We start from the raw sequence: 23,716 nt of genomic DNA, 5'->3' as shown, positions 1-23,716 counted from the left end.
CTTTCCATCTTTCCCTCTGTCTGTCCATCTCTGTGTCTCTGCTGGATCCCTCTGTATTTGTGTCCATCGGCTGTCTCTGCTCTCTTCTCAGGTCCGTATGCTTCGGAACAAACAGAGAGGTCTGTTGTTGGTGGACAGGCGCTACACTAAACAGATGACCAGTCCGAAAAAGGTAAACTTCTGACGTGTGCTCCGGGTCCATGTGGTCCACCGGGCTGGTTTCGGGGGATGAATACGTGGCTGGCGCTGATAATGGCCTCTCTGTATCTGTTGGCATGAGAAAGCTACACAGCCACGTTCTTCTTCTACTGTCTGGCTCACAGCGAAGCCAGACGAACATGTAAATGTAAGCACACACAGTGTTTTGACAAGCGAAGAAGAATACGCAAGAACTTTTCAGACTGGTTCACTGGTGCATCTGAAAACGTGGGGTTTGGATGACGGGGCGCAAAACGTAACCCCATCTCCTCCGCCAGGCTCTGTGGGGGTCTGTCATGTACATCATCTGGTAGATGGCGTGGAGCAGATTTATACTGATTTATCTGTAAACCACTGTAGCGTCTGTCATCCCAGCCTCTTGTCTGCCTCCCGTGCTTCTCCTCTGCAGCCCTCATGTGTCTCTCTGTGTCTCCTCTGCAGCCCTCGTGTGTGTCTCTGTGTCTCCTCTGCAGCCCTCATGTGTCTCTCTGTGTCTCCTCTGCAGCCCTCGTGTGTGTCTCTGTGTCTCCTCTGCAGCCCTCATGTGTCTCTCTGTGTCTCCTCTGCAGCCCTCGTGTGTGTCTCTGTGTCTCCTCTGCAGCCCTCGTGTGTGTCTCGCTTTCTCCTCTGCAGCCCTCGTGTGTGTCTCTGTGTCTCCTCTGCAGCCCTCATGTGTGTCTCTGTGTCTCCTCTGCAGCCCTCGTGTGTGTCTCTCTGTCTCCTCTGCAGCCCTTATGTGTCTCTCTGTGTCTCCTCTGCAGCCCTCGTGTGTGTCTCTCTGTGTCTCCTCTGCAGCCCTCGTGTGTGTCTCTGTGTCTCCTCTGCAGCCCTCGTGTGTGTCTCTGTGTCTCCTCTGCAGCCCTCGTGTGTCTCTCTGTGTCTCCTCTGCAGCCCTCATGTGTCTCTCTGTGTCTCCTCTGCAGCCCTCATGTGTCTCTCTGTGTCTCCTCTGCAGCCCTCGTGTGTGTCTCTCTGTGTCTCCTCTGCAGCCCTCATGTGTCTCTCTGTGTCTCCTCTGCAGCCCTCGTGTGTGTCTCTCTGTGTCTCCTCTGCAGCCCTCGTGTGTGTCTCTGTGTCTCCTCTGCAGCCCTCGTGTGTGTCTCTGTGTCTCCTCTGCAGCCCTCGTGTGTCTCTCTGTGTCTCCTCTGCAGCCCTCGTGTGTGTCTCGCTTTCTCCTCTGCAGCCCTCGTGTGTGTCTCTGTGTCTCCTCTGCAGCCCTCATGTGTCTCTCTGTGTCTCCTCTGCAGCCCTCATGTGTCTCTCTGTGTCTCCTCTGCAGCCCTCGTGTCTCTCTGTGTCTCCTCTGCAGCCCTCATGTGTCTCTCTGTGTCTCCTCTGCAGCCCTCGTGTCTCTCTGTGTCTCCTCTGCAGCCCTCATGTGTCTCTTTCTCCTCTGCAGCCCTCGTGTGTCTCTTTCTCCTCTGCAGCCCTCATGTGTCTCTATGTCTCCTCTGCAGCCCTCATGTGTCTCTATGTCTCCTCTGCAGCCCTCATGTGTCTCTCTGTGTCTCCTCTGCAGCCCTTGTGTGTGTCTCGCTTTCTCCTCTGCAGCCCTCATGTGTCTCTCTGTGTCTCCTCTGCAGCCCTCGTGTGTCTCTATGTCTCCTCTGCAGCCCTCGTGTGTCTCTATGTCTCCTCTGCAGCCCTCGTGTGTCTCTCTGTGTCTCCTCTGCAGCCCTCGTGTGTCTCTCTATGTCTCCTCTGCAGCCCTCGTGTGTCTCTCTGTGTCTCCTCTGCAGCCCTCGTGTGTGTCTCGCTTTCTCCTCTGCAGCCCTCATGTGTCTCTCTGTGTCTCCTCTGCAGCCCTCATGTGTCTCTATGTCTCCTCTGCAGCCCTCATGTGTCTCTCTGTGTCTCCTCTGCAGCCCTCGTGTGTGTCTCGCTTTCTCCTCTGCAGCCCTCGTGTGTGTCTCGCTTTCTCCTCTGCAGCCCTCATGTGTCTCTCTGTGTCTCCTCTGCAGCCCTCGTGTGTCTCTATGTCTCCTCTGCAGCCCTCATGTGTCTCTCTGTGTCTCCTCTGCAGCCCTCGTGTGTCTCTATGTCTCCTCTGCAGCCCTCATGTGTCTCTCTGTGTCTCCTCTGCAGCCCTCGTGTGTCTCTTTCTCCTCTGCAGCCCTTATCTGTCTCTATGTCTCCTCTGCAGCCATGTGTGTGTGTCTCTGTCTCCTCTGCAGCCCTCATGTGTCTCTCTGTGTCTCCTCTGCAGCCCTCGTGTGTCTCTTTCTCCTCTGCAGCCCTTATCTGTCTCTATGTCTCCTCTGCAGCCATGTGTGTGTGTCTCTTTCTCCTCTGCAGCCCTCATGTGTCTCTCTGTGTCTCCTCTGCAGCCCTCGTGTGTCTCTTTCTCCTCTGCAGCCCTCGTGTGTCTCTTTCTCCTCTGCAGCCCTCGTGTGTCTCTCTGTGTCTCCTCTGCAGCCCTCGTGTGTCTCTTTCTCCTCTGCAGCCCTCATGTGTGTCTCTTTCTCCTCTGCAGCCCTCGTGTGTCTCTCTGTGTCTCCTCTGCAGCCCTCGTGTGTCTCTTTCTCCTCTGCAGCCCTTATCTGTCTCTATGTCTCCTCTGCAGCCATGTGTGTGTGTCTCTGTCTCCTCTGCAGCCCTCATGTGTGTCTCTGTCTCCTCTGCAGCCCTCATGTGTGTCTCTGTGTCCTCTGCAGCCCTCATGTGTGTCTCTGTGTCCTCTGCAGCCCTCATGTGTGTCTCTCTCTCCCCAGGCTGACCTGCTGGATGTAGTGGGAAACCTGTATGTAGGCGGACTACCACTGAATTACACCACCAAAAGAATAGGACCGGTAAACCCACAGCCACACACACACACACACACACACACACACACTCCTGTACCTGCTACATAGTGAGGACTGAGTAAAAAAAACCCACAGAGTGAGGACCGACCGTTCTGTTTGACACGTGAACACAGAGACAGTCACTCTGTTCAGTAACGTCAGGTTGTCTTGTGTGTAACGTCAGGTTGTCTTGTGTGTAACGGTTGTCTTGTGTGTAACGTCAGGTTGTCTGTTACAAAACTCTTCATTCCATGTCTGGTTGTGCCTCGCGGCACAACACAGCAGTGCAGGATTACATGCTTAGAAGTTTTGGGATCATTTTGGTGCAGTACTGGAATAATGGCTATAGGGGGAGTCAGAGAGCAAAAGCGTGTGGTGGTGGTGGGGGGGGGGGGACAGGAGTAAAAAAAATTCATTGTGAGCCAAAAGTGAGGACCTGTGAGGAAACAGCGGGTAGCATCTGCGTAACCTTAGGAGGCCACTTCAATGGAAACAGAGTGAGGACCAGCCAAAATGTCTCTACTTCCCAAAAATGTCCTCACTCTGTTGGTTAAAAACCTGTCCCGGTCCTCACTATGTAGCAAGCACAAGAACACACACACACACACACACACACACACACACACACACACACACACACACACACACACACACACACGTGTGAGAAGTATGACTGCTTTTCATCACTGTGTCTCGATGCTTCCCTCCGTGCAGATCGTCTACAGCGTGAACGGGTGTATTCGCAACTTGAAAATGACGGGCGGGGCTGTGAGTGGTAAAGCGGGCTCCACAGGTATCCTGTTTACATTGAGTTTGTATAATTTGTATGTGCTGGTTCAACCGATGCATCACCCCTGTGACGCGTCTATCCAACAGGCGTTGACAGGGGTCTAAATTTAAACTTTTGTGTGTCTCTTCCTGAAGTTTTAACCACTAGGAGACGTAAAACTTCCCAGTAAAGTTCACGTTGACTTTTCAGGTTGTGCCAAGTTTAGTTACCGTCTGTCGTTCCATCCCTCTGTGTGTCCATGTGTGTGTGTCTCTGTCCATCATACTCCCCTCCATCCTCCTCTCCTCTCCGTCTGTCTGTCTAGGTCATTCTGAGGTCGGCACTGAGGACTTTAAACTGGACATGGCTGCGCCCACCGCCAGTCATATGGTGGGAAGCTGCTTTGTCGACACCGAGTCAGGGACCTATTTTGATGGCACTGGCTACCTCAAAGCAGGTGAGATGAGACGTGCGGTGCTGAGATTGTGTTGAGTAGTAAAATACACCCTCAGGGTGGTCCCAAAACACCCTCAGGATGGTCCCAAAACACCCTCAGGTTAGTCCCAAAACATCCTCAGGATGGTCCCAAAACACCCTCAGGGTAGTCCCAAAACACCCTCAGGATGGTCCCAAAACACCCTCAGGTTAGTCCCAAAACACCCTCAGGGTGGTCCCAAAACACCCTCAGGATGGTCCCAAAACATCCTCAGGATGGTCCCAAAACACCCTCAGGATGGTCCCAAAACATCCTCAGGATGGTCCCAAAACACCCTCAGGATGGTCCCAAAACACCCTCAGGTTAGTCCCAAAACACCCTCAGGATGGTCCCAAAACACCCTCAGGTTAGTCCCAAAACATCCTCAGGATGGTCCCAAAACACCCTCAGGTTAGTCCCAAAACACTCTCAGGATGGTCCCAAAACACCCTCAGGTTAGTCCCAAAACACCCTCAGGGTAGTCCCAAAACACCCTCAGGATGGTCCCAAAACACCCTCAGGTTAGTCCCAAAACACCCTCAGGATGGTCCCAAAACACCCTCAGGTTAGTCCCAAAACACCCTCAGGTTAGTCCCAAAACACCCTCAGGATGGTCCCAAAACACCCTCAGGTTAGTCCCAAAACATCCTCAGGATGGTCCCAAAACACCCTCAGGGTGGTCCCAAAACACCCTCAGGATGGTCCCAAAACACCCTCAGGATGGTCCCAAAACACCCTCAGGGTAGTCCCAAAACACCCTCAGGGTGGTCCCAAAACACCCTCAGGATGGTCCCAAAACACCCTCAGGTTAGTCCCAAAACACCCTCAGGATGGTCCCAAAACACCCTCAGGGTAGTCCCAAAACACCCTCAGGGTAGTCCCAAAACACCCTCAGGGTAGTCCCAAAACTGTGGGTTCTTCTCTAAACCACATATTCCAAGACTGTCCATCAACCCTGCAAGTACATCACACGGACTTTTTCAAAATATAGGCAAGATGAGGGGGCGTCCAGGTAGCGTGGCGGTCTATTTCGTCGCCTACCAACACAGGGATCGAATGCCTACGTTACCTCCGGCTTGGTCAGGTGTCCCTACAGACACAATTGGCCGTGTCTGCGGGTGGGAAGCTGGATGTGGGTATGTGCCCTGGTTACTGCACTAGCACCTCCTCTGGTCGGTCGGTCGGGGCATCTGTTGGGGGAGGAGGGGGGAATAGTGTGATCCTCCCATGTGCTACGTCCCCCTGGTGAAACTCCTCACTGTCAGGTGAAAAGAAGCGGCTGGTGACTCCACATGTATCAGAGGAGGCATGTGGTGGTCTGCAGCCCTCCCCGGATCGGCGGAGGGGGTGGAGCAGCGACCGGGACAGCTCGGAAGAGTGGGGTGTAATTGGCCAGATAAAATTGGGGAGAAAAAGGGGGGAATCCAAAAAAGAACAAGATGATATAGGCAAGATTAGATCAGAGCTAAAAGGGCTGTGGAATATCCTACTCTCCAGAAATCTGACCACTCTTTAATAAGAAGCTCTATAAGACTTTTGTATTGTTAACCTGTCTCTGACTGTGTCCATCTCTCCCTCTCTCTTTGTCCCTCTTGCTCATGCTGTCTTTCTGTCTCTCCCTGTCTCTTTCTCCATAGTCTCCTCCTACAGGGTGGGACTAGATGTGACCATCGCATTGGACTTCAGAACCAGCAGAACTACTGGGGTTCTTTTGGCGATCAGTAACCAGGCCAATGACGGACTGGGACTGGAGATTAACCAGGGCAAGGTGCATACACACCCAGAAATACAACACACACACACTAGTACCAGTTACACAGTTGGCTGGATTTGGAGCTACACTAAGTCATTGTAGATACATACAAAAATAACAAACACAATTGAACTTGAAAGTTTGCATTTCTTTCTTTCATTTTTTCGGTGTGGGCTCCCAGCAGCTACAATTTGACTCTGACAAGTTAAATGAGCCACTGAGCTCTACATGATGAAGGGAGCAAATATCTTTAAAAGCTGAACTTCAGAATGGGCGATGTTTTGTATTTTAAGTCTGTCAGGGTGTGATGTGGTAGCATGCCCACATGGATATATAACAGTTTCATAGTCACATAGTATGTTATTGAATTAAAATGATACAAGATTTAATTCTCTGCACAGCTCCTCTTCCACGTTGACAACGGAGCTGGTCGGATCACGGCGGAGTATGAGCCTGAGGGGGCGGGCTTCTGTGATGGCCAGTGGCACTCTGTTACTGCCCACAAGCTACGCCATAGGCTGGAGCTAGTGATTGACGAGAAAAAGAGCCAAGCAGAAAGTCCCAACGCACGATCCAACACCTGCGATACCAACGACCCCATCTACGTAGGGGGTTATCCAGGTATGTCAGGAAAACATACAAGAAAACATAACATCGCTAACAGAAAACATAACATCACACACTTATATCCACACTCACACATACAGGCTAACAGAAATGTCAACACAATAGCCCGACTACATGAGTGCTGAGAGAAGAGTTTAGATAAAGATAAATGCAGCAGTAGCATATGTAGATTACATCTCCCTCCACCTATCCTCCCCCTGCTCCTTTTCTTTCCCTTATCCCTCTCTATCCACCTTCTCTCTCTCTCCCTCTTGCTTTTTTACAAAACAGTTTACATCCTTAAATTCTATAGGTTATTGAGATAGGATAATGTGTACATGTTTTGATTTGAATAGTGTTAATGAAGTCTGAAGTCGTGTGTGTGTCTTTTGGTAAGATGCTCTCATAATCTCTCTGTCGCTCTCCAGATGGGGTTCGTCAGGTCGCTGTCTCAACCAGCACCTCCTTCAGAGGGTGTATGAGGAACCTGAAGATTACCAAGGCCGCTAAGGTCATGACGGTTCAGTTCAACAAAGCTCTTGAGATAAAGGGAGTCCAGCCTCTCTCCTGTCCTTCTGTAGCAGCTTAACCAACACCTTACTCCTAATATATTCCCATCCAGCAGGGCCGGGATTCAGAGTTCGCCAAAGTTTCTAGATATATCTGTTTTTTGTTTTTTTTACCATTTTTCCTCAACAACAGAAAACTCCTCACACAGAAGATAGTTATGAAAAGTATAAGAATTAATTAGCACACTTCAAGTGCTTCCACTGACTGTGTATACAATATTAAATATTCAAATGAGGCTGTATTCATCTGTATTGAAGAACTGATGTCTACTAGTGTGTGGCGTTCTGAATCAGGAACATGTGGACGCCTCATTGTGCTCACCCCATGTCGTGTGCAAAAGCCTTGAGCTCAGAGAAAAGATTCAAAATTATTATTTTTGGGGATATGTGTGCCATCATGTAAGAGTATTTATGTAAGATCAGCTTGGTGTATTGTGAAGTGCCACTATCAGTGACAGATCTGGCAGGTCTGTTGTCAAACGTCTGTCACACACATGAATCTCTTAATCACAGCTGGTGTTGAGTTACTTCTGTCTGTCCGGATAGTTGTGTATAAGCAAGGCTCGGCGTTTTCACCAAAAAAATACCCAGACTTTTTAAAAGGAGCAGGTCGGTTTAAACTGATTTTCACCCAGATTTTATGTTTCCACGGATCCAAAAGTTGTTCCTGTTCGTGTGAGGTTATGTAACAGTGTCCTCTTGTGGCGAAATTCGGCATGCTGGATGGCTTTGAATAATAAAAACCGAAAACGCTGAGCCTTGAGTATAAGTGTATAACTGGGGCTTTTCTGACTGCATGGCCGGTTTAGCCAGAGGACGGTACAGATCTGTCCTTGTGTTCCTTCTTCTTTGCATCTGTTTCTGTCGGCCTTCATCCCAACCAGTACGTGTCCTCTATAATTCCTTTTACCCTAGTCCACAAAGACTCAGTTTTTCCGTCTCCTGAACCCTTACGAGGTACTGTGTTATCAGGGGAATGAGTTTGTCATCACCGCCAAATCCTCTTCAAGTTGGAGCTGGTTTTTATTTTGACTTCAGGTCTCACACGGCTGTTGCAGTGTCTGTTGTATGGTGTGGTTGAAGATATGTTATCCTCACTTTCTGCAAATATAATTCTCTCAGTATCAAACACGTTGTTGTGCTTTTATTTTAACAATTAGCTATGGTCTACACGTGTACTCTGTGACCTGGACGTTGTGTCTCAGTTTGGACGACTTGTCAGTGTAAGCACATAATGTTAAGCCTGTACCGCCCCAATGGAAAAACATGTATCTAGATTTGTTTTTCTTCCCCATGTCCCCTTAGAAGCCCCGTAGCAAACCATACGATAATGTATTTTTTTTGTGGTTATAATTGGAAGTACGTTTACCAACCTCTACTACATACCAACTTAAACGTGTGTGAGAACTTCCAAACACTACATTCATACCTACACACAAACATAAACACTTAAATACATTCATACGTACATACGTACGTACGTACGTATACATACATATGTATACATAGATGCATACATATTTATGCATACATACATCAATATACATATGTATACATACACACATACATACATTAATACACATGTATATGTACACACACAGATATACGTATATATATATATATACATACACACATACATATACGTACATACCCTGTGATGGTCTGGCGGCCTGTCCAGGGTGTCTCCCTGCCTCCCACCCAATGACTACTGGGATAGGCTCCAGCATCACTGCGACCCGAATTTGGATAAGCAGCTTGGATAATGGATGGATGGCCATATGTATACATACATGCATATGTACATACATACATACATACATACATACATACACATGTATACACACATGCATATGTGTACATAAATACATATACATGTATGCATACATGTACGTATACATACATATATACATACAGAGATACATACATGCATACATACGCATGTATACATAATAAATACATACATATATACTTATATGTACAGACATACATACATAAACATACACACATAAACATACACACATATACATACATACATACATACATACATACATATACGTACATACCCTGTGATGGTCTGGCAGCCTGTCCAGAGTGTCTCCCTCCATGCCTGCCGTCCAATGACTGCTGGGATAGGGTCCAGCATCCCTGCGACCTGAATTTGGATAAGCGGCTTGGATAATTGATGGATGGCCATATGTATACATACATGCATATGTACATACATGCATATGTACATACATACATACATACAGATATAAATATGTATACATACATACACACAATCATACAAATGCATGTATACATACATACATATATACATATATAAAACATATAGATGCATACATACGCATGCATACATATGTGCTCATATATACATATATACCTACATACATATGAATACTTACATATGTATACATACATACATACATACATACATACATACATACATATACGTACATACCCTGTGATGGTCTGGCGGCCTGTCCAGGGTGTCTCCCTGCCTGCTGTCCAATGACTGCTGTGATGGGCTCCAGCATCCCTGCGACCCGAATTTGGAGAAGTGGCTTGGATAATGGATGGATGGCCATATGTATACATACATGCATATATACATATATACATACATACATACATGCATGCATGCATGCATACATACACACACGCATACATACAGATATACATACACATGTATACATACATACATATGTGTACATACATACATACGCATGTATACATATGTACGTAATACATAAATACACATGTATACATGCATACATATTTATACATACATGTACACATACACCTATGTATACATATGTGCACATATATACATGTATACCTACATACACATGTAAACTTACATATGTATGCATACATACATATGCACACATACCTACATATGTACACATACATACAGCTGTACATACACTTGTATACATACATACATACATACATACATACATACATACATACACACACAGAGATACATACATAAATACATATGCATGCATGCATACATACATACACACATACATACATACACAGGTATATATATATACTTATATGTACAGACATACATACATACACAGGTATATATAATTATACGTACAGACATACATACATAAACATACACACACACACATATATATATCTAGATATAGATATATAGATATATATACACTACCGTTCAAAAGTTTGGGATCACCCAAACAATTTCGTGTTTTCGATGAAAAGTCACACTTATTCACCACCATATGTTGTGAAATGAATAGAAAATAGAGTCAAGACATTGACAAGGTTAGAAATAATGATTTGTATTTGAAATAAGATTTTTTTTACATCAAACTTTGCTTTCGTCAAAGAATCCTCCATTTGCAGCAATTACAGCATTGCAGACCTTTGGCATTCTAGCTGTTAATTTGTTGAGGTAATCTGGAGAAATTGCACCCCACGCTTCCAGAAGCAGCTCCCACATGTTGGATTGGTTGGATGGGCACTTCTTTGAGCAGATTGAGTTTCTGGAGCATCACATTTGTGGGGTCAATTAAACGCTCAAAATGGCCAGAAAAAGAGAACTTTCATCTGAAACTCGACAGTCTATTCTTGTTCTTAGAAATGAAGGCTATTCCATGCGAGAAATTGCTAAGAAATTGAAGATGTCCTACACCGGTGTGTACTACTCCCTTCAGAGGACAGCACAAACAGGCTCTAACAGGTACTATTTAATGAAGATGCCAGTTGGGGACCTGTGAGGCGTCTGTTTCTCAAACTAGAGACTCTAATGTACTTATCTTCTTGCTCAGTTGTGCAACGCGGCCTCCCACTTCTTTTTCTACTCTGGTTAGAGCCTGTTTGTGCTGTCCTCTGAAGGGAGTAGTACACACCGGTGTAGGAAATCTTCAATTTCTTAGCAATTTCTCGCATGGAATAGCCTTCATTTCTAAGAACAAGAATAGACTGTCGAGTTTCAGATGAAAGTTCTCTTTTTCTGGCCATTTTGAGCGTTTAATTGACCCCACAAATGTGATGCTCCAGAAACTCAATCTGCTCAAAGAAGTGCCCATCCAACCAATCCAACTTGTGGGAGCTGCTTCTGGAAGCGTGGGGTGCAATTTCTCCAGATTACCTCAACAAATTAACAGCTAGAATGCCAAAGGTCTGCAATGCTGTAATTGCTGCAAATGGAGGATTCTTTGACGAAAGCAAAGTTTGATGTAAAAAAAATCTTATTTCAAATACAAATCATTATTTCTAACCTTGTCAATGTCTTGACTCTATTTTCTATTCATTTCACAACATATGGTGGTGAATAAGTGCGACTTTTCATGGAAAACACAAAATTGTTTGGGTGATCCCAAACTTTTGAACGGTAGTGTACATGCATACATACATATACGTACATACCCTGCGATGGTCTGGCGGCCTGTCCAGAGTGTCTCCCTGCCTGCCGTCCAATGACTGGTTGGATAGGGTCCAGCATCGCTGCGGCCGGCATTTGGATAAACGGTGTGGATAATGGATGGATGGCCATATGTATATATACATGCATATGTACACACACACATATATACATAAATACACATGGATACATACATACGTGCATGTGTATGTATACACACATGTACATATATACACATACATACATAGATGCATACATACACATGTATACACACACATAGACAGATACACATGTATACATACGTGCACGTATACCTACATACACATGTATACTTACATATGTATGCATACATACATACCTCCCTACATATGTACACATACATACAGATGTACATACACATGTATACATACCTACATATGTATACATACATACACACACACTAACACATACATACATATACATACATACCTTGTGCAGCATCCCTGCGACCTGAATTTGGATAAGCTGCTTGAATAATGGATGGATGGCCATATGTATACATACATACATACGTACGTACATACATACATATATGTATGTGTACGTACATACATAAGTACATATGTGTACATACATACATACATACATACATACATATGTATTCAATTGAATTTATTGTCATTAAAAACAATATGCAGGCACATGTTAAAAATGAAATGAGGGCTGTGGCTTCACCAAACAGTGCAAGACAGACACAGACAAACACAGCAAACACAATAAAAGATATACACACATGAAGACCAAAAGCTAAAAATACTACTATGCATACGTGTATACACATACATACATACATACATACATACATACATACATACATACACATGTACGTACATACATACATACATACATACATACATACATATGCATGTATACATACATGTATGTACACACATACACACATGCATACATACACACATACATACATTAAATCATACATACATACATACATACATACATGTGTGTACATACATATACAAACATATGTATACATACATGTACATGTTTTCACATATACATACATACGCATGTATACATACATACATACACAGATACATACAGATACACATATGTATACATACGTGCACATATACACATATATGCCTACATACACATGTATACTTACATATGTATGCATACATACATACATATGTACACATACCTACATATGTACACATACATACATACATACATGTATACACACATACATACACACACAGATACATGCATGCGCATGTATACATATATACAGATTTAGATATGTATACACACATACATATGTATACATACATATGTATACATACATACATACACACACACACATACATACATATACATACTTACATACATACAGATACGTATACATACATTTCATTTCACTTTTCTCTCTGCCTGCTGCCCAATGGCTGATAGGCTCCAGCATCCCCGCGAACATGACAGCAGGATAAGCGGTTTGGATAATGGATGGACATACATACGTGTACATATATACACATGTATACATACGTATTCATATATACCTAAATATGTACACATATATAGACTTACATATGTATACATACATGCATAGTACATACATACATATGTTTACATACATACATACATACATACATACCTACATCCCCGCGACCCTGAGAGCAGGATAAGCGGTTAAGATAAGGACGGATGGACATACATACATACATGCATACATACATACATACAAATATACAAACACACTCGTGTGCATGGGTTCACACACTGATGATGAATCGTGTTGTAATGCTACTAGCTAATATGTTAGAACACCTTCTGCTCTCCAGGAATTATCTATTACCACTTGCATAAATTAAGAGCATTAATAACTTTAATGTGTATGCCGACACTTGGGCTAAACAGTTGTGACTGATTTTCAGGACATCATGTCCTTTTTTTAACCTGGCTAATATTCAAGGCACACACTAACTGTTTTTGGATAGTTTTATGTTTCTTTTAGTTATAAAACAGCATTAGTCAAAAGCCTGCTTTTATTGCACCCCCTTTTTATACCATCTCCACTAGATGGCAGTGCTAGCTCATTTAACTCACTTGGTACATAAATCCACTGTGCCCCGTTTCAAAAAGTAAATTATGTTCTCATTACCAGATAATATTTAGCACCTTGGTAATCTACATCACTCTGCTCCTTAATATCTGTCCTTCCTTCTCTCGGTTTCTCTGCTCTGTGTTCATATAAACAAGAGGAAACACACCGACTGTAGTCCACTAAACCAGCACTTGCACTGTACAACCACTAGAGGTGATGTGAAGACTGGATAACGCATTGCCATGCTGTACAACAGCACTGTTTTGTGTGTGTGGGTGGACTACACTGAACTGGATTGTGGCCTGGACACAGTTTCTAGTTCATTTCCTCATGTGTTTCCAGTCCCAAAGTCGTAGCTGCAATGACCCTTCTTTGCACCAAGTCACAAACCTACAGGCTGCCTTGAAACTTGCTCCATCAACCTGTATCTATGTGCGTGTGTGTGTGTGTGTGTTCCTAGTCTCAGCTGAGTCCACGTACCGAGGACAATACAATCTTTAGAATCACGAGACATCATCAAATCCACCTTTCCTGCTTCCAGTTGCACATTTATTTTGGATGAAACAATGGACTCTCGTTGTGTTGTGCATTCTCCCTTTATTAGCATGGTCCTCTTTACACACAGTGAAAAATGCTAAGGGGTCCTCCCACTCGGCCTCAGGGTGTGCAGAGATGGGGCAGGCCTCGAATGGAATGTTTAGAAGATACATCGGTCCTAATGTCACATCCACTGCAGGGAATACACCATCCTCTGACAAGTAAATCCACTGATACGTTTTTTTGTTGAGATTACAAAAACATTGGTAGCAGTTGCACCACTTTGTGTTAGCTAGCCAGTGTGCTGTTGTGCTTTTGAATGTATATAGTTAGCTTGAACTGCCCACTAAGTACACAGTCAGCTAAATGTTTAGCATGCACTGCAGTGAACCCAATAGATACTGCATACAGAGAAGTGAAACCGGTACCGGTCTCGCCTCATCACACAATGGTAAGCTGATCAAAAAGCTTCTCTTTTTTTGCCAAATAGTTGGTGTATTCCTTCACCTCATCAACTTCGACACTTCACTCGCCTACCTGTACGTCGCCTTCGATAGCGGCACCCTGACTGATCTGCCTTAATTGATGTGTAGAAAATGCAGCCATCAACGTGAAGAGCAAAAAGGCATTCACTCCTCGAGTGTGAACGAATTTAGTGCCCCCCCCTTCTTTTCTCCCTTCCCTCATATCCTCCTCGTGAATGACATGAAACAAGACAGCGAGCTACTGAATTAAGTCTACGTCTCTTCTGAGCGTCAAAGGCATTCAAGCATTCCGTTAGTTATAGCACTGAAAGTAAAGGGAGAGCCAGTATACGTGGGCTACCCTATTAATGAGTGTAGATAGATAAGAGTCAAGCCTGACGTTCCGTTTGGTTACAGAAATTATTCGGACCCTCCCATCCCAAGAAGAGCAGCAGTGTTTACAGGTTGGTGTTTAGGCCCTGCAGCGCTGTCCTGGTGTCAGGTCTAGTGTGATTTATTGCATGCTGTCTGTCCTCTTAAACTGATCTGAGGTAAGTAAACGAGGGCGCCGTGAGACTCGGTGAGCCTGGCCGCCAGTCCCGAGCCTTTTCTGGCCCTTCAAAACACTGAACCCCACCCACCCCTCCCCCCGCTTCTAAAACAACGTTTTGCCACCGAAGCCAAGCAAGCAGCTCTCCTAGGCATGGATGGTCCTCCTCTACGTGCAGGCCTGGTCAGGAAGACTGCATGAGGCCCGTCAGCCGCTTGCCAGTCAGTGACTTGCCCTGGAGACAGGAGGAGGTGGGAGGAATAGCCATTAAAACACTTCTCAAACGCAAACGCATATTCTCTCCACATCGCTGAATAACTAGGCCAAGGATTTAGAACGGACGCGTAGGTGGAAGGAATAATGTCAGAAAAGAAGCAGACGTGAGGCAAAATCTGAAATACACAGGAAAGCACCAGAGGGAGGAAGCGATTATGTTGACGTACTTAAAGCTAGAACGAGTAGGATTCATCAGTTGCGGTTTGTCAACACAACATTCAAAGTTGACCCCTCTCCCCTGGCTCAACGTCACCAGAAGGACACGCCCCCTGACCGAAGCTGCCAGAACACATCCCGGTGTACAGGCCAACTCCGCGTCACTCTTCATCCCCATCCTCTCCCTCAGCGCTCGCCAGCGGGTGAAAGCCAACCCCAGATTCACTCTCGTTTTGGAAGGAGCTTTGTCTGCTTGGCGTTTCGGCGCCGTGTCCGCCATTGTCGTAGCTTCCTCTTGGATGCGTGCTCATGATCTCGATCTGGCACCTGGTCACTATGTTGACGTAGTGACTACGTCCCGCTGCCCAAAGGTTGACGCCCAGAAACGTCCCGCACACAGCAAAATAAGACAAATCAGAAAACACAAGACAGAGGACAGGTCTCTGCCTAGCGGTCATAAGTGATGGCTGAGAGGGATTGTTTTTGTACGAGTCTATACGCTGAGTTTTAGGAAAATCCTACTTGTTCTCCTTTAAAGAGAACTGGGGAGTGCGAGGTTAGAAAAAGCAAAATAGGTCGAGGTAAAAAGCGAAACGATGGGTGCAGGTCAGACGTTAAGATTCAAGGCCAAGCAGACGGCATACATACACGAGAAGAAACATCCAAAAATGCACAGATGTGTAAGGGTATGGGACGGCACTGACTCTTGACATTTTAGCTGAATTGACTTTTGTTGTCATCATGCATTTTCTTTAGGACTGAATTCTAAGGCTTTTGCAATGTAAAAAAAAAAATGAACCCAAATAAATCATGTCAGCACTTTTTCCACTTTAGTTCCAAAAAATAGTGAAAAGCAATCAGAAACATTTTAGGGGGGGGGGGACAATAAAACAAACTTACAATAACCTGGTTGGATAAGTGGTTTTATAATTAGGGATGTGGCTGTGTTCAGAATTAACCAATCACATTCATGTTAAATAGTAGTTAGTACACACCTGCCATCAATTAAAGTGACTCTGATTAACCCCAAATAAAGTTCAGCTGTTCCTGTAGGACTTTCCTGACAGCTTCTTGGTTGCATCCAAGTGCAAAAGCCACGGCCCACAAAGAGCTTACAAAGCATGAACGGGCAGCGGCGGCTCGTCAGAGGAGGCAATGCCTCCTCTGAAATTTGAGAAGAAGAAGAAAGCGTTATATGTGATGACAATAAAACACCATGTAGTTTGAGAGGCTCTGTGTATTTATTCAATAAAAATATTGCAGTTTCATTCTGGTTGTCATCATTGTGTGGCTAAGATTGCTGTGTGAGATCTAGCCATTCACCACAGGAGGCCTAAAACGACAAAAACCGCCTCGCCTCCCTTGATTAAAAAAAATAACCAATCGGAATTGAGTTCATGTCGTGTTGTCAAGGAAATTCTGTAACTCCAACACCGTGAGAAAAAAACTCAATGGAGGCCAGCCTCATTTTACTCTTCGACCAATTACAATTCAACTTTTTCAAATTTCACTGTCGTGTTGTAAATTGTGTAGCCTGCTAAAGCAAGTTCAAGTGTTCCCGTGATCCTGGGAGCTGTGTTGTCGGGGGCAATAGCTCCTGGTAGGGTCTCCCAAGGCAAATTAGTCTCAGGTGAAGGGCCAGACTAAGCGATTCCCAAGAAACTCAATGAAAGTACACGAGCAAAGCTACAGCACCTCGCCCGAAAAGGGAGTGTCTGGTGGCTGGGCCTTGGCCCATCAAGCCCAGTCGGGCCCAGCCCAAAGAAACAGCATGGACCCACCACCCCGTGGACCCACCACACACAGACTGGGCGGCAGGCAAAGGCGGGGACTGGGGCATGCCGACTTTCGGCATCACAGATTGGTCCTCGGGACATGGAATGTCACCTCTCTGGCAAGGAAGGAGCCTGAGCTGGTGAGGGAGGTGGAGCAGTACCAACTACTAGATATAGTTGGGCTCACCTCCACACATAGCATGGGCTCTGGTACCAAATTCCTGAAGAGGGGCTGGACTCTTTACTTTTCCGGAGTTTGCCAAAGTAACAGGCGCCAGGCGGGTGTGGGATACTCACAAGTCCCTGGTTGAGCGCTTCCATGTTGGGGTTCGCCCTGGAGAATGAGAGGGTCGCCTCTATATGACTGCGAGTCACTGGAGGGAAGGCTCTGGCTGTTGTGTGTGCTTATGCACCGAATAGCAGTTTGGAGTATCCGGCCTTCTTGGGGTCTGGGTGGTGTGCTGGATAGGGTTCGGCCTGGGGACTCTATAGTTCTGCTAGGGGACTTCAATGCTCACGTGGGCAATGATGGAGAAACCTGGAGGGGCGTGATTGGGAGGAATGGCCTCCCCGATCAGAAACCAAGTGGTGCCTTGTTATTGGACTTCTGTGCGAGTCATGGATTGGCCATAACAAACACCATGTTCGATCATAAGGTAGTTCATAAGTGTACTTGGTACCAGAACTCCTTAGGCCAAAGATCGATGATAGACTTTGTGGTCATATCATCAGATCTGTGGCTGTATGTTTTGGACACTTGTGTGAAGAGAGAAGCAGAGCTGTCAACTGATCACCACCTGGTGGTGAGTTGGATCAGATGGCGGGGAAGGCTGCCGAACAGACCTGGCAAACCCAAACCTGTAGTGAGGGTGAACTGGGAACGTCTGGCGGAGGCCCCCGTCTTCCCACCTCCGGAAGAAGTTCTCGTTTATCCCGAGGAGGCTGGGGACATGGAGTCTGAGTGGGCCATGTTCAAAGCCTCTATTGTAGATGCAGCAGGCAGGAGCTGTGGTCATAAATCATCGGTGCCTGTTGAGGCTTTAGTCAAGGTGGAGGGGATCATGAATACCTCCAAATATCAGTTGATTTTGGCGCAAAACCTTCAGGCATCTGCTAGAAAGCTGAAGAGGAATTTCACCTTTCAGCCCAACAATGACCCAAACCATGCATCTAAATCAACAAAGGAATGGCTTCACCAAAAGAAGAGAAATGTTTTGAAACGGCCCAACCCGAGCCCAGACCTGGATCCAACTGAAAATCTGTGGGGTGACCTGAAGAGAGCGGTTCACAGGAAATGCCCTCGTAATGTGACAGATCTAGAACGTTTTTGCAAGGAAGAGTGGTACAATATCGCCAAGTCGAGATGTGCCAAACTGATAGACTAAGAGTCTGAGTGATGTAATAAAATCAAAAGGTGCTTCAACCAAGTGCTAGTTTAGGGGTGTGCACACTTATGCAACTAGGTCATTGTGAATTTATTCGTTTTTTGTTTCTCTCCTAAAATGCTTCTGATTTTCACTTCATTTTTATAGGTAGGAATTACAAACAAACAAAAAAAAGTGGAAAAATTTCTGACATGATCCATCTTAGTTCATTTTTTTACATCACAAAAATCTGCCATTTTAACAGGGGTGTGTTGCCTTTTTATATCCACCATGTCCAGCCACAACACACCATCTTGCCAAGGCTGCAAGACTGTGAAAATATACACTGCTCAAAAAAATAAAGGGAACACCTAAAAACACAATATAGACCTCGATGAATGAAATATTTCAGCTGAAAATCTTTATTTATTAGACAGAGGAATGTGTTTAGAGCAAAATAACCTAAGAATGATCAATGGAAATCAAAATCATTAGCCCATTAAGGTCTGGATTCAGAATCATACTCAAAATCAAAGTGGAAAATGAGAACATAGGCTGATCCAACTTCTGTGGAAATTCTTCAAGACGATTCAAAATGAGGCTCAGTAGTGTGTGTGGCCTCCACGTGCCTGTATGCACTCCCTACAACGTCTGGGCATGCTCCTGATGAGACGACGGATGGTCTCCTGAGGGATCTCCTTCCAGACCTGGATCAGGGCATCGGTCAACTCCTGGACAGTCTGTGGTGCGACATCGCGTTGGCGGATGGTACGAGACATGATGTCCCAGAGGTGCTCGATTGGATTCAGGTCTGGGGAACGTGCAGGCCAGTCCATAGCATCAATGCCCTCGACATACAGGAACTGCTGACACACTCTGGCCACACGAGGACGAGCATTGTCATGCGTGAGCAGGAACCCAGGGCCCACTGCACCAGCATATGGTCTGACAATGGGTCTGAGGATCTCATCCCGGTACCTAATGGCAGTCATGGTACCTCTGGCTAGCACGTAGAGGTCTGTGCGGCCCTCCAAGGATATGCCTCCCCAGACCATCACTGACCCACCGCCAAACCGGTCATGCTGGAGGATGTTGCAGGCAGCAGAACGTTCTCCACAGCGTCTCCAGACGCTCTCACGTCTGTCACATGTGTTCAGTGTGAACCTGCTCTCATCTGTGAAGAGCACAGGGCGCCAATGGCCAATCTGCCAACCAAGATGTTCTCTGGCAAAGGTCAATCGGGCTGCACGGTGTTGGGCTGTGAGCACAGGCCCCAATTGTGGACGTCGGGCCCTCATACCATCCTCCTGCATTCTGTTTCTCACTGTTTGAGCAGAAACCTGCACATTAGTGGCCTGTTGAAGGTGGTTTTGTAGGGCTCCGGCAGTGCTCCTCCTGTTCCTCCTTGCACAAAGGACCAGATAGCGGTCCTGCTGCGGGGTTGTTGTCCTCCTGCAGCCCCCTCCACGTCTCCTGGTGTACTGGCCTGTCTCCTGGTACCTCCTCCATGCTCTGGACACTGTGCTGGGAGACACATCAAATCTTCTTGCCACAGCACGCATTGATGTGCCATCCTGGATGAGCTGCACTACCTGAGCAACTTCTGTAGGTTGCAGATACCGCCTCATGCCACCTCTAGTGGTGAGGGCACTAGCAAAATGAAAAACTAACCAAAGATCGGCCAGAAAAGATGAGGACAGGCAAATGGTCTGTGGCCACCACCTGCAAATCCATTCCTTTTATAGGGGTTGTCTTGCAAATTGTCTAATTTCCACCTGGTGGAAATTAGACTATTTGCCAACAGGTGAAATTGATTCACAAATCAGTGTTGCTTCCTAACTGGACAGGTTGATATCTCAAAAGTGTGATTGACTTGGAGCTACATTGCATTGCTTATGTGTTCCCTTTATTTTTTTGAGCAGTGTATATTCATGGGCCAAGTCTTGAGCAACAAAACAGAGACACACACAACCTAAAGATTTATTTTATTTTCTACTGTTTCTCTTTATAAAAGGAAAACATGAAGGAAACACAAGAGGGCGGTGATAAGCCTAAGGTGTCCTGTCTCCATAACAGAATAGAAAAAATGTTGTTTTATAATAACACAACATCAGCCTTTTCACTGAGCCGTCTACCCGGAGAAAACTACATAAAACTACAACTCACAACTTACGTGTGACTTTAACGGTCGACAAGGAAGAGGCTAGCGTCACAGCTACCCTGCTTTATTCATCTTTTTTTGGGGGGGGGGGGGTTCCACCTTTTCTCCCCAATTGTACACAGCCAATGACCCCACTCTTCAGTCGCTGCTCCACCCCCTCTGCCGATCCAGGGAGGGCTGCAGACTACCACATGCCTCCTGCGATACATGGTGAGTCGCCAGCCGACTCTCTTCACCTGACAGTGAGGAGTTTTGCCAGGGGGACGTACCACGTGGGAGGATCACGCTATTCCCACTCCCCCCGAACCGGCACCCTGATCGACCGGAGGAGGCGCTAGTGCAGCGACCAGGACACACACCCACATCCAGCCTCCCACCCGCAGACACGGCCAATTGTGTCTGCAGGGACGCTCGACCAAGCCGGAGGTAACATGGGCATTCAAACCGGCGATCCCCATGTTGGTAGGCAATGGAATAGACCGCTACACTATCCGGACACCCTGCTTTATTAATCTAAGTAACCTTTGACTGTACGATCTTTCATCTGGCTTTGTTTCTTAACTTGATTATTATACAGAATACTACTGTATAGATGAAAATACATATTTGATGGTACAGCTGAAGAATAAATGCACAGTAGTGAATAGCGTCGGTTGAAACATGTTTTGCTAGCTATGTATGCTCCAAATTTATATTCTCCCCATCCCATTTATTAGAGGAACTACTTTGCTAAATACATGGGCATTTTATGTGACAATACTGTTTTTATATTCTATTCCTTCCATGTGATATATTTAAAATCTGTTTTTCTACAGTAATATTCATGCAGTCTTTGATACTGCACAGTACGCCATTAGCTTGTCACGGTGCAGCCCAGCTGTATTCCTCAGTCCAGCTGCATAGCTAGCTAGCTGCATCATGCAACATATACATTGTGAAAATGTTAAATTCATTAATTGTTCATTATTTTACTGTTACCAATGTCCCCAAGGAGGAGAGCGGCTGCTTTATGAGCAATTTAAAGGAGCAATAGGTGGCCGTTGATTTTGGGCAGAACTTAGAAATATTTTCAAACCGAATTCGACACCGCCCTTCCCAATCAGAAAGCATCAGGATGCCTCCATGCACGCGCCAGACACACCAGCTGACTGAAGCGAAAGCATTTCACCTGAGACGAGCATCATTCTGAGCGGAGCCGAATTAGCTGTACCGAATGTCACACACGTAAGAGAAAACTAACTTTAACATGTTTATTGTTAGCACTCACAGCTGTCAAGCTAGGTAGCTAGCATGCAGCTATGTGTTAGCAACTGGCCTTTGTGTACACGCAACTGTTACGTGCATAACAAACGCGTGTGTCACTGAGGGTTTGATAGACAGCTCGCACGTTCCAATCATTTGACTTGGTCGTTTGTTTGATTGGATGTCATTGTTTTAGCTCCTGCCCCTTAAAGGAACGATGGATTTTTTTTAAATTTCGGTGTCAAACGTCTTATTTTTTGAGTACTATCAACTACTGTCAAGATATAATAAGAAATTTTAAATTTTACCAAAAATCGGCGGCCGCCTATAGCTCCTTTAAGTGAGGGAGGTGTTTTTTTCATGTGAGCAAGCAGAGCTAGGTTTGACACCGTACGTCAAACCACACACAGTGGTTCTGTGAATACACAGCTGTCTGGGAGCACCATGGCATCTCCCACATCCACACTGGAATTGGGATTTCGTAAAATCCTTTACCACTAATCTAGAGGTTATTAGTGCTGCCGGGTATTTCCGAAGTTATAAAGCAGAAAATATATATATTCTTATAAACTATTCCACTGTGTTTCGACCAACAATTCACCCGGCAATTATCTATAATGACTGAATGATTTTTTGTTTTTCCCCAAAGTGAGAAAACGGCTACATCTGGGTTTTACTGGAAACTGCAGGACTAATAAGGTGGTCAGGTTGGACAAACGCACATCCATGCTAATGCGCGTTGAAGGCTGATGACAGGGTCTAATGGAGTGTTCAGAAGAAGGAGGGAGCTCCTCACCACGCTGCGTGTGAACTTCTCCAGAGAGGTACGCCGCCCCTGCTCTGCCTCAGGCTGGGCCCATCAGGAAGGGAGGGAGTGAGGGGGAGAGAGAGAGAGTGAGAGACAGAGAGAGAGATAAATGCTTTGGGCCACGCTGTTGCAGTTGGACGTATTCACAAGTGTGCAAGCTCACATCCTCATTCATATTCAACACTCGCACATGTGCACTTACGCACACACACTCATATGTGCACATGCACGAACGTGCACGAGCGAACGCACCTTCTTCCTTGCCGTCAGGAGGTCCTGGTATGCATTGGAGCGTAGGAAGCGTGTGTAGCTGTCACTTTTCATCAACTTGTAGATGTGGTCCTGATACAAGGTAGGAAGCAGAGAGAGAGACAGAGGAGAGAGCAGAAGAAGAAGAAGAAGAAGAAGAAGAAGAAGAGAATGAGGAGACAGGAGAGTGAGAGAGGAGAAAATGCAAACAAGTCTTGCAAAGCAAACACACAATGCGATAGTCTCCCAGTGACTATCACATTGTGTAATACTACACCAACACCAATGGGAAGAAAAATCCTTTCCGTTATTTAACTCTCCCCTTTTAAACTTGTAACAGAGGAGGAAATTTGATTTAAAAAAAAAAAACCTTTCTCCTCATTCTCTCTCATATGTTTCTCCGTCTTCTATTACAAGGCACTGCATTTGTTCACAGTGCTGAAGTGAATCAGGAAGAAAGCTGAGGCGGTAGTAATGGCTG

At 45.5% G+C, this 23,716-nt stretch overlaps 2 protein-coding genes across 2 annotated transcripts in view; one reads left to right on the top strand and one right to left on the bottom strand.

Moving 5' to 3' along the window:
* The window catches only part of LOC130124785 (laminin subunit alpha-2-like), a 147,317-nt gene extending 139,046 nt beyond the window's left edge, over nucleotides 1-8,271 (top strand). Inside the window, 7 exon segments of the mRNA XM_056294134.1 lie at nucleotides 92-172; nucleotides 2,910-2,987; nucleotides 3,696-3,774; nucleotides 4,076-4,207; nucleotides 5,863-5,993; nucleotides 6,380-6,599; nucleotides 7,013-8,271. Coding sequence (XP_056150109.1) covers nucleotides 92-172; nucleotides 2,910-2,987; nucleotides 3,696-3,774; nucleotides 4,076-4,207; nucleotides 5,863-5,993; nucleotides 6,380-6,599; nucleotides 7,013-7,173 — 882 coding nt within the window. The 3' untranslated portion in view covers nucleotides 7,174-8,271.
* Nucleotides 8,272-15,349: 7,078 nt separating this feature from the next.
* The window catches only part of LOC130125550 (regulator of G-protein signaling 6-like), a 186,334-nt gene continuing 177,967 nt past the window's right edge, over nucleotides 15,350-23,716 (bottom strand). The window contains exons 15-17 of the mRNA XM_056295135.1: nucleotides 23,239-23,328; nucleotides 22,975-23,028; nucleotides 15,350-15,439 (exon numbers count right to left, since the gene is read on the bottom strand). Coding sequence (XP_056151110.1) covers nucleotides 15,389-15,439; nucleotides 22,975-23,028; nucleotides 23,239-23,328 — 195 coding nt within the window. The 3' untranslated portion in view covers nucleotides 15,350-15,388. The remainder of the gene's footprint in view (nucleotides 15,440-22,974; nucleotides 23,029-23,238; nucleotides 23,329-23,716) is intronic.

Source organism: Lampris incognitus, chromosome 15 (assembly GCF_029633865.1).
Source record: "Lampris incognitus isolate fLamInc1 chromosome 15, fLamInc1.hap2, whole genome shotgun sequence".
Taxonomy (NCBI): domain Eukaryota; kingdom Metazoa; phylum Chordata; class Actinopteri; order Lampriformes; family Lampridae; genus Lampris; species Lampris incognitus.
This window is presented reverse-complemented; position numbering and strand designations above follow the sequence as displayed.